The 11578-nt window shown below is 34.5% G+C and overlaps 1 protein-coding gene across 1 annotated transcript; it reads right to left on the reverse strand.

Annotated features, from left to right (window-relative positions):
* Positions 1–2033: 2033 nt before the first annotated feature.
* IL2 (interleukin 2) lies at positions 2034–7290 on the reverse strand. The gene is made up of 4 exons (XM_007999727.2): positions 6859–7290; positions 6709–6768; positions 4282–4428; positions 2034–2428 (listed from the first exon to the last, which is right to left on the reverse strand). Exons 1-4 carry the CDS (start codon positions 7003–7005, stop codon positions 2318–2320), a joined length of 465 nt encoding a protein of 154 aa, XP_007997918.1. The 5' UTR covers positions 7006–7290; the 3' UTR covers positions 2034–2317.
* Between the last annotated feature and the right edge of the window lie 4288 nt (positions 7291–11578).

Genomic DNA, 11578 nt, shown 5'->3' on the forward strand with positions numbered 1-11578 from the left:
GGAAAAGGATATAGAGTTGTTTTTGAGGGAAAAGTGGAAGATACACAGGTCACACCTTCATTCCTCAGCATGTGCTGTCTTCCTTTGGGAAGAAGGTTTATACTCCTAGCAAAGGAGACACATGAAATCTCATCAGTTATTGTATCATTATAGGGTAGTGTCCATTCAGCAATATTTTTCCTGTAATCTAAAATGTTAAGTATCACCAGTGTTCTTCACATAAAGAATAAGAGATGATATCAAGCCCAACTTGTACTTTTAGTAAAGTACAAAAATGGAGAAAAGCAAAACTGCTCAAGTCTCTTTTCTGCCTCAGTAGCTAGTCATGAAAGTTGGTTAGCACAGCTGCATTCTTCCACTACCCTTTGCATGTTCCCTTTTACCCTCTGCTATTACTTTGGTTGGGTGGCATTATTTACCTGGTGGTATACTCCATATCTCACTTCTGTGAAATCTAGGTCTTTGATATTCTTGAATTTTGAAGATTGTTACAGTTTTCCATTGACCAATACTACTAAGGATAGAAAGCTAAGAGATGCCCCACTGAATTTCCTGAGTTCCAAATATAGTGTTACCTATTGTGTAGTCATTGACTGGTTCTATAGAAGGCACTGAATTTCCCCCTTTTCATCAAAATCAGTCACCCTGCTCGATACGGTCCTTTACGTGCTTGTTGGTTCAGCTATATGAAGAACCCCTAAATGACCAAAAGGTAATCTCAGCCATTTCATCAGTTTTCTGGTAGAAGTCAAGGCACCTGGTAGAAGAATGCCTCATTGAGCACTAAGGCCTTAAAACTGCCCAAGATAAGATTTAATGGATGAGATGTGAAAAAAAAAAGTCTTCCAAGTGAGGTATTTAATGAGAAGGGTCCCTTTTACTTCTACTCCTTGGCAGTTTTGAAGAGAGGAACGACTCCTTCAAAGCTGCTGAAGAGGCATTCTGGTTGCCCATGTATGTTTTTAATTGTATGTTGATAACTTTTTTCCCCTCTGTTCTCTGTCTGGGGTCATCATCATCAAAAGAATCTAGGTAATCATAATTTTTATAACTATCGTTTCTGTGGCAACTAAGTGCCACAGCCATTTGACCTCACAACATCTTGCCCTCCATCTGCATTTCATCCCATGCTACTATTGATGATAAGTTGAGTAATCATGATGCTACTACATCCCATAGATTTCCCATTTCCTATTATCCTTGTGTTCCTTGAATATATGGACAACCAGTCCCAGAATCCTATTTTGAGGGTCTCTTTTCTGGGACTATTTCTGATACAATTACTGTATCTGAGTCCCAGCAGGAAACAGATGGCATAATCCTCAATTAAAAGGAGGATTTAATAAAAGGACTATTTAAAAAGCTATGGTCAGAGTACAGGGAAACTGCAAGGGGTGGTAAAAGTACCCTGGAGTTGCTAACAGCACACATACCACCCTCCGTAGGCTTAAAGAGAGAAGTGGAAGGGAAGATTACCAGAATCACTCAGAAGGAAAAAGTATACAGAGTGCCACCTTGAGGTAATCTGGGTTCTTTGGTTGAGAGGCACAGCCATCCTGGGTCTACTCCACAAGGAGGGAGTCAGAGGAATCTCTTATGTTCCTCAGAGTTCCTACCAGCGCTCCCCAGTGGCAGGACCCAATGGAAAGCCAAAGGGCAGGGAAGACCTTTGATATAGGCCATACAGGTGAGCCTCCTCATGGCACTGGGCAAGTTGTAAGATAATGGAGAATTCGTAGCCACACCAAATCTTTGAAGAGTTTCAAGAATGTTTGTGTTTGGCATTTTGTTTAAGAAGAAGGAAAATATAATCTGCTAAGAGATATTCTCAGACCAGAACTAAGGTCTGATCAGCCCTTGAAAGGACAAAGCAAGGGCCTTTGAGAAGTCTACATCTCTGTTCTACATATTTCTTCAGAGGAAGAGTGACTTTTGTAAGCATCTTAGCCATATTACAGTTCACACAAGTGACTAAGAAATATTTAAATGCTTACTCTGTGCTGTTTCCAAAATAACAAATATCCAGGCTTGTATATATTTATCAAATTTACTAAATAGTTTTATTAACCAATCTACATATATATTATATTCAACATTCAACATAATATAAATATTTTGGGATAAATAATTTAAGTGAAACCATTTTAGAGCCCTTAGGGCTTACAAAAAGAATCTTAAAAGATCCATGTTTATAATCTTAAGATTAAGAATAATAGTTACAATAGGTAGCAAACCATACATTCAACAATAAATATAAAATTTAAATATTTAAATAAATAGAAGGCCTGGTATGTTTTAAGTGGGAAGCACTTAATTATCAGGTCAGTGTTGAGATGATGCTTTGACAAAAGGTAATCCATCTGTTCAGAAATTCTACAATGGTTGCTGTCTCATCAGCATATTCACACATCAGTGTTGTTTCAGATCCCTATAAAAGAAACATGTTAATTTTTTAAAGTACAGAGTAGTTTACCTTATATATAGTTATTCCCAATTGAAGTCTTATAGGCCTGTTGCCTTTATTTTCAAGCTTACCAAACATATTAATTATTCACATTTTCTTGAAATGATCAAAATGAATGCCAAAATTACATATTTTGTTATGATACCAAATGATAGTAACATGGAAGCTGAGATTTTCCTCATTTGTTAATTCAGTCAATGAACACAAAAATTTTTTCCCTGAATTGGGTGCAAATAAACATTTAAATAAAAACAGATCTAGACAAATATTAAATGCTGGATGTGAAATAAACTTGATCGCTTTTCCTCTGAATATGTACCTATATTTGTTTAAGTTGAATGTATGAATTGATATGCACATTATACTTCTTTTCTAAATCTTGATTAGAGTCTCCTATTTTTCTACTTAAGTGAATCTCCTTATATTTTCCCCAAAGCAGAATAGAACTAGCCTAGAGTAAGCGAGGACATGCTTCTGTTTGGGAGAAATTTGTGTGAAGAACATCTTCATAAATACTTATACCTACCCCTACCCTATCATAGTATCAATACAGGTGAATTTAACAACTTTTGAAAGATTAAACATTGGAAATTTTGTTCTGTGGACTGGCTTTTTAGAAACTAGGCTCCTCTGCTGAAAGGAGCGATTTAAACGCTTCCTCTAGTTGATAAGCTAAGGAGGAAATATTTTGATATAAAGTGATACTTAAAAGACAGCTTTTCAAATTTGAAGTTATTCCTACCCTGGGAACAAAAAGCAAGTGAGATAGAGTGTTCCCTTTAAATAAGTATTCTCTTTAAATAAACTGTTATAGTGTTCTGTACCCTCTTAAGCATAATTATTTAAATATTGTAATATCTTGGGTTTTTTTAATTTTAAAAAGTGTTTGGCTTTTGAAACAGAGTTTTCAGATTTTTGCATGGTTTTGTCTTAAATTTGTATCAAGAGTTAAGAATGAGTTTTCTGATGTTAACTATTTTAGAGTAAAACTCTTGCCATAGATAAGGAACTGAATCTGTCAGTGTCTAGATAACATTGATCTCAATGTATTTTTTTAATTCAACTGAAACAGTCCACTAATAAGTGATTCATTTGGACACAACTGGAGTTACTTTTAGAAATGTCTTTCTATTATTATACTTATGCTGCTTATTTAGGATACCTATTAACTCATGAATTTTATACCTTATCAGATGGGATATAAAAAGAGAGAAGGGAGTGTCTTTTACATCACCTGAGTCCCTTGCATATTTTATGCTTCCTGTGCATTTAAAAATACTTGATTCTGAAAGCGGGGTTGCCTCTAAAAAGGTTGTTGTTTGTTTAGTCCACTGGCCATTGTAATGGCTCCAGGTTTTTTTTTTTTTTTTAAGACAAATCTCTTATGGGTAGTCCTTCTATCAAATGATAAGGAAACACCATTTGAAAAGCATTTCAGGTAATCAGTATTGACTATTCCAGTAAATGATCTGAAGGAATTGAAAAATATATAATAAAATCTGCCTGCTTTCTGTGAAACTCAATTCAGTACCTTCTCTTACTCCCAGTTTTGTGTTAATGTGAAAGCTGATGGAGTTTGGGATGAGGCTTGTCCATTAGTAGATGGTAGGTGCAAACTCTGTAGCTTATACTTCCCAGTTAGTTTATCATCTAACATTAGAAACGATTCATGTCCACAGTGTACTTAAAATGTAGGCTAATTACATGCATGGGTACTTTACAAATACCAAAAATGTTATGTCACTTTAAAATGTGGTACTTTTCCCCTTCCATTTTTTTTTTTTATTTCCAGGAGAGCAAATAAAGTAATACCTTACCTTTAGTTCCAGAACTATTACGTTGATATTGCTGATTAAGTCCTTGGTATCTCTTAAGTGAAAGTTTTTGCTTTGAGCTAAATTTAGCACTTCCTCCAGAGGTTTGAGTTCTTCTTCTAGACACTGAAGATGTTTCAATTCTGTGGCCTAGAATAATAATTATCATCAGCTCGGTTTCCACAGAGGTCAGAATCAGAAATTAATTTCTAATTTATTTTATTTGGAGTGGCAGTATGTAGTTTTTACCATTCTCTCTGTTCTCAGTATCACTGTAAAGATGGACCAGTAGAGTTTACATTATAAAACTGGGCTCAAGTACCTATGACTAGCGTTAAGTGATAGTTGACTCACTGGTTTTAGCTTAATTTGGCTTTGCAAAATGTTAGCATTTCTGCATCTAAATGCAAGTTACAGATGTAGGCTGATTACTTTTCCAGTCTGCATAGAAAATAATTAGAACCAGATCAGTTAGAATGTGGAAATATAAAAATCACATTCTATGATTATAATATTTGATAATCTAAGAGTTAAGAATCACAGAATGTTAAGAGACAGAAGGAACTCTTGGATGCCATCTATCACAATCCCGACATTTTACACTAGGTAACAATAATCATGTAGTAGTGGCTCTCGATATAGCCTGGAGCAAGACACATTTAAGTGTGTCTAAATTTTTACTTTTCTACAATCACTACATTAAGATGCATTTCAAAAATATTTGTCCCAATAAAATAAAAGATTATAGTACTTTGGAAGGACTTTTGAACAGGCCTCCTGGTTCTATATTATATATAATATTTCGTATTTCTATGGTATATTATAATTTAAAAGAATTTTCTCCAAAATAGGCCCATTTACGTCTCACGTCATCTTTTGAAGTAGGCAGTGAAGGATCATCTCCATTTTTAAAATAAGGATGCCAAATCTCAGAATTTGACCACGTAAGTAGGTAGAACCAGAATTAGATTTCAGTTCTTTCTCATTATAGCATTAACATAGCATCCTTGGAATCAAATATTTTTATTAGTTTCTAAAATTTTTTGTAAATGTGCAATGAAGGTTAAACAAATGAATAGAGTTTATCATTACTTTTGGTTTCAAACTGTTAGATTTCAGTGAATTCTACCACCTCCTAAATTATGCACATAATATCGTCTTTCTAACAATCTTTAGTGGGAAAGGTAGGACAAGACAATACCGATCCCCTGATATGTCCATCTATTGTGCTTTCAATTCGCCACTACAAATCTACAAATTCGGGGTTAAGTTTTTGGCATGAACAATGAGGAGAAATTTTCTTCAGGAAACAGCATCTAGTGTCTTTATGTTGCTGGAGTTGCATTACATGGCTCTGTTTAAACTAGAGTAACATCTGTAAGCTGTCTCCTTTACATCTTTCAGAAGAGTAGTTTGAAGCAGATTTCCCTTGAATTAATAGAATTTGAGTCAATGGGATTGCATCTGTGTCCCCTTAAATCCTATTATTTTCTGGGCTTGGATTCACCCTGGCACAAGCCCTTTCTGGCACCAAATTTTGTTCATTCTCTCTTAACTGGCACAGCTACTAGGTAGCTTTGCACACCTAATGTAACCTAGGAACTTGGATGATTATGCTTATGCTGTATCTGAATCCAAAAACCACCTAATGAAGCTTTTAATCTTGGGAAATAAGTCATATAACATTATAAGTCTCAAGTTCTATTGGTAAAAAGATAAAAATCCAAAATTTCACTTTGTATTTCTCAGTAAGAATTTTATCTTTAATACTACTAATAATAGTTAATGCTTATATGGTATTTACCTTATGCCAGACACGGTTCTGAGTGCTTTACATTTACTTACTAATTCTCACAAAAGTGTATTAAGTATATACAATTATTCATTTAAGTAGACATGAAACTGAATCACAAAGAGAGCAGGTAATTTGCCAAAGGTCATGAAAGCTAGGACATGGCAGAGCTGAGATTTCACTTCAGATATCTGGCCCCAGAGTCTGTGCTATTAGTTAGTGTTATGCTGCCCCTCACTTAGGAACCTTTCCTAAAACAAGAAAAGATTTTTTAAGTTGGGCTTCTTGGAAATAGATTTTGGTATTTTACATACTAAAATGGCATAATCAAATATTTTAGAGTTTTACATTTTTAAATGAAATCATAAGTCAACATTTTTGTTTAAAATTGTCTTATCAATCAAGTGAGAATATTCTTTTTGTTTTCTTCCCACCCCCACCAATACACAAATATATGTAAAAAATATAGGTAAAACTATTTTAATAGAGGCTTCATTATCAAACTTAGGTTTTCAAAAAAACAGAAATTAAAGTTACTCTTTACCTTAGATAAGCTGCTATTAATCCCATCTGTGCAATTTTTCATATTACTTTGAATTTTATTAAAACAGAAATTGAACATAAAAAATTGTACTTACCTTCTTGGGCATGTAAAACTTAAATGTGAGCATCCTGGTGAGTTTGGGATTCTTGTAATTCTAAGAAAGTATAATACATTGTTAATTAAGAAATGATCTCCAGCTAGATTACTAAATGTAATAATTTTAGTAAGAAAGAAATATACTTACATTAATTCCATTCAAAATCATCTGTAAATCCAGCAGTAAATGCTCCAGTTGTAGCTGTGTTTTCTTTGTAGAACTTGAAGTAGGTGCACTGTTTGTGACAAGTGCAAGACTTAGTGCAATGCAAGACAGGAGTTGCATCCTGTACATTGTGGCAGGAGTTGAGGTTACTGTGAGTAGTGATTAAAGAGAGTGATAGGGAACTCTTGAACAAGAGATGCAATTTATACTGTTAATTCTGGAAAAATATTATGGGGGTGTCAAAATGTTTTACATATTACACATATTTTCAAAGACTTTACCTGTCTGAAAAAACATTACCTTCATTTTTCCTCTTCTGATGACTCTTTGGAATTTCTTTAAACCCCCAAAGACTGACTGAATGGATGTAGGTGAAATCCCTCATGGTTACATTAGCCCACACTTAGGTGATAGCTCTAATTCATGCAATTAACGCCTTCTGTATGAAACAGTTTTTCCTCCTTTCTTTAAGGGGGTGGGGATACAAAAGTAACTCATGAAAATTTTCTCTTTGTCATAAAACTACACTGAACATGTGAGTAGCATATTGTGGTGGACAAGAGCAAGAATAAATAGATGAAAAGAATAAATGTTTAGATTTGTTGATTAAACAGGAAGTATATTGGTTTCCTGTTTCAGAATGGTTTTACCTTTTTATCCACACAATGAGCTAATTGTATACAATAAGATAGATTGCTTCTTACATGTCAACTAGAGAAATACTAAGATTAGAATACATAAAATGCTTATTGAGCTTGAGGTACTATTTTACGGTGTTTTAATTTTAAAATGTTTATATATCTGTTTAAGTGTCTCAATGTCTATTGTATGTTTTTTTAAAGAATGCAATTGTTAAATACTCAGAAAAAGGTTTGCATTCAAGGATACTGATGCTAGTTTTATAATAGACTTTGTATGTGTTATGTGTAAACCAGTCCATGTTTCTCATTTTTATGTCTTTACCTCTTTAATGGATTTTTATTTATTCTCTAAATCACCTGGGACACTATGAATGTAACCATAATAGTTATGATCTTTTTTTTAGTCAGATTGGGATATTTAGGGTGGGAGTTCATTCATCCTCAGTAGCATGCACAAACTGTCTGAACAATTGTATGGGTATATACTTGTAATTTAACCTGGGGACACTTGAGGAGATCCTCTCTCAGAGAGAGTCCTTGTAAAGCTTCCATTCTACTGCCTTATTTATTTCTTACCTGACCTTTTTTTTTTTTTTTTAAAGATGGTATTGTCTGTGTTTTTTGTTTGTTTGTTTAAGACAATATTGTCTGGTCTTTAAACAGACATTTATCTAGCACCTATAATACCTTCAGGTATATAGAAAGAGAGAAAAGAGAACAGTGTACAGGCAGGCATTTAGTCTAATTTAAGTCTTACAAACTTGTGAAGTGATGGCTCCTATTTTGCAGATTAGATAACTGAGGCTCAGAGAAGTTAAATAATTTGCTCTAGGTCACTCAGCCCTTATTGCCAGTAAGGGGCAGAACAAGGATTTGAAAAGAGAATGCTCTGACTCCAAAAATCCACTCTCTTACCATTTGTATTTTCTCAAAGAACCTGATTTGTAATAGGGAAGATATATGCATACACAAGTGTAGTCCTGGGTGATAGGTGATTGCTGCCCCAAGGGAGGTGGATATAAGGAATTTCGAGTAAGGAACAATTAATTTAAACTGGATTTTGAGGAGGGTGCATAGGCAGGAATGATTAAAGCAGTCTAAGGAACAGTCAATTGTAATCTTTTACAAAGAACAGAGAAAAATGGTTCAATAAGTTTTCTATGCATTAGGTAATGTTCAGAGAATATAAAACAAAAATAAAGATTGTAGTCCCTCAAGTAGAAAAAAAAATGAAGAAAAGGTCAGATTAGGGCCAAATCTCATAAACTCTTTATTACGAAAAAATGCAAAATGTCTCTGTACATTTCAGGTCAAAATCACATTAACACTGTTACAAGGGGAAGGCTATTTGGTAGTTGTGTGTCATTTATTTAATATGATAAAGTACAGCTTTATTATACTTGTTTTGCTTCTCTAAAGAGTTTCAGTGTCTAATCCCAGCATCATCACTCAGGCCTTTACCCTTCCAGAATGGAAGAATTCAGGCCCACACATTTTCCTATGTGGGGGCTTTTCCAATGAGGTCTTTGATGTTCTCCAGTCTTGATATTTATATTTCTCTGGCTATTTCCATTAGAGAATGGGACAATATATGGCTATATTTCTGGGACCCTGTAGAAAACTGAGTTCTTAGACCCCTAGTATATCTCTACTAATGCACAGTAGGCACCATTATAGAAGTTGGCTTTTTCATTTCTTTCTTGAAATGCTTGGGGGAAAAACTACATTCACTGTGACATACTTTCGCTTTCTCACATCTGACATATCAGCTGGCTTTCCTGGTTATAGTGGCAATAGTCAGTAGTAGACTGCTAACTACCACGTGTGTCATACCTCCTGCTTCTCCTTTTACTATGCAGAATTTTACTATTAAACAAGAAGCTATTTTTAGTTGCTTAGTATTGTTTGTGACAGCCTCTTAGACTCAAGAGTGGCCCAAGTCCTTTCAAAAGGGCAGCCCCTGTCCCTGAAGCTGCCTACCTAAGAGGTTGCTCAATGTGTTGCACATATTGTCAGTCCATCAAAGCTGACTTTCAAGGAGTCTGCTTCCCATAAATTTCTTCTTTCTGACCCTCTTTCACAGTTTTGTAAAACTTTAATTTGGTCTGTAGCTTGATGCCTATGTTAATTCATCTCTTGTCTGTTTCTATAAAGGCCTCTTGGCGTTTCAAGATTCAGTTCTGTTCCTTTCAAATTAGGAATATATTGTTGGACAATTTCCATACCATCCAGAGATAATTCAGCTAGAAGCTCTGTGTTTCCTGTGAAAATCTGAATGACCTCGGACATAGGTTGGTGATGCATTTGTCTTTATCAGCCCTATGGCCCTCCATAATGAAATACCACTTTTGTAAATCTGTTTATGATCACAGTTATGTCTCTGTGGTGTGTGCTCTTCCATGTGGCAAATTTTAGTAATGTTCACAACCTTTTGGGATTGAAGAATTATTTCCCTGGTACTTTTAATTTTGCAAAGTATTTTCAAATTTATTGTCTCATATAGTCACATTTTACTGATAAGAAATTTGACATTGACAGAGGTTAAAGTGGCTTACCCAAGATCACATTCTTAATTAGTGTGAAGTTAGAGCAAAAACTCAAAGCCTCCCTGACCCCTCATAATCTCATCTTTTTTCAGTGTAAAATAGTGATGCTAAATTCTGGACCCATTAGGCTACATAGAGTAGGATGAATGAGATTGTGCCCACTATTCCATCTCACTTCACTCTATCAGTGGCAGCTGATGATTCAGGGAAGGCATCATCCATCTTCACCTAAACAACCCTTTGAGTAACCTTAGGACTTCTAAGAACTTGGAGCAGCTGAATTCACACAGAGCTACAAATGCTGAGCTTTGCTCATGTTTTTGAATCTCTTTCTGTGGTCTTTTAAAAACACCAGAACATTTGATGTTTTCTAACATTTCTCAATATCTGAAATTAGACAATGATTGTATCCACTGTGGATTTAAGCTGTACTGTGCTTTTCAGAGTGCAGTGTTATAAGGCTAACATGGAAATACCACACTAAGCAGTTGTCTGCATTGGCAGCCAAGAGATACCTTACTACTTAAATGTGATGAGAAGGGAAGAATCTTCAAAACCTTTGGAAATTTACTTTTTGTGTAAATATAAGACCCCTATGACAAGTCACACAGCAGTTACTAGAGGTAGAATATGATAGTCTTCTGACAGTAACAGTATTGGATTTGCAAAGCACTTCAAGTTTATAAAGCACTTTCACAACTATTTATCTCATTTCACATCTTTTAATTTACCACAAAATAGTTAAGGAGAGAAACGTGTGTTTCATATGGCTAGTATGTTTTTTCTTCGTACATTAAGAATTAAGCCTTACAACTGATAAATACTAGCTTTCTCCTCTGCCAAGATAAATGGTTTTATTAAAATTTTGTGAAAATAAAGTTATTTATATCTGCATCTAATTGTTTTTCCTATCTTATTTCTAAGTTCTCTGTTAACAGTTTGTTCTTTTCTTCTATAGTGGCTTTGGGTGTACCATTGACAGAGAGTCTATTGTTCATTATTCCTAAATAGTATACATATTTTAAAGATTCTGATCTGATTTTTTTAAATTTTAAAATTTATAACATTGTCTAGTTAGGAAATAATACATATTGATTATAGAAAATGTGGGTGATACACAGAATCTAAAAAAAAAAAATCGAAAAACAAAAATCAACTGTAATTTAATCTGCCAGAGATAACCATTGTTAACATATTTCATTTCACACTTCTACAGATCAAGGGTGAACGATTTACTATAAAAAAACAATAATGCTAGAGAATAGGAGGAAGTCAAGCAAATCAACACATCTATAGGACCCATTCATGTAACCCATGGATATAAGGGGAGGGGCCAGCCTCTGCAAATGAGATGCATCTATAGTTCTCGTTACTGGGAAGAGAGGGAAAGCTTTCCATCACCTCATGGTAACTGTGCATTTTTTACTGGTAGAGCTTCTAGAAGTTGTTACATAGGTGGCTAATTTTAGAGTCGTTTGCCTCATATATAATATTTTTAAATGTGTGAATATGCAC

The sequence above is a fragment of the Chlorocebus sabaeus genome, chromosome 7 (assembly GCF_047675955.1).
Source record: "Chlorocebus sabaeus isolate Y175 chromosome 7, mChlSab1.0.hap1, whole genome shotgun sequence".
In the NCBI taxonomy this organism is placed as follows: Eukaryota; Metazoa; Chordata; class Mammalia; order Primates; family Cercopithecidae; genus Chlorocebus; species Chlorocebus sabaeus.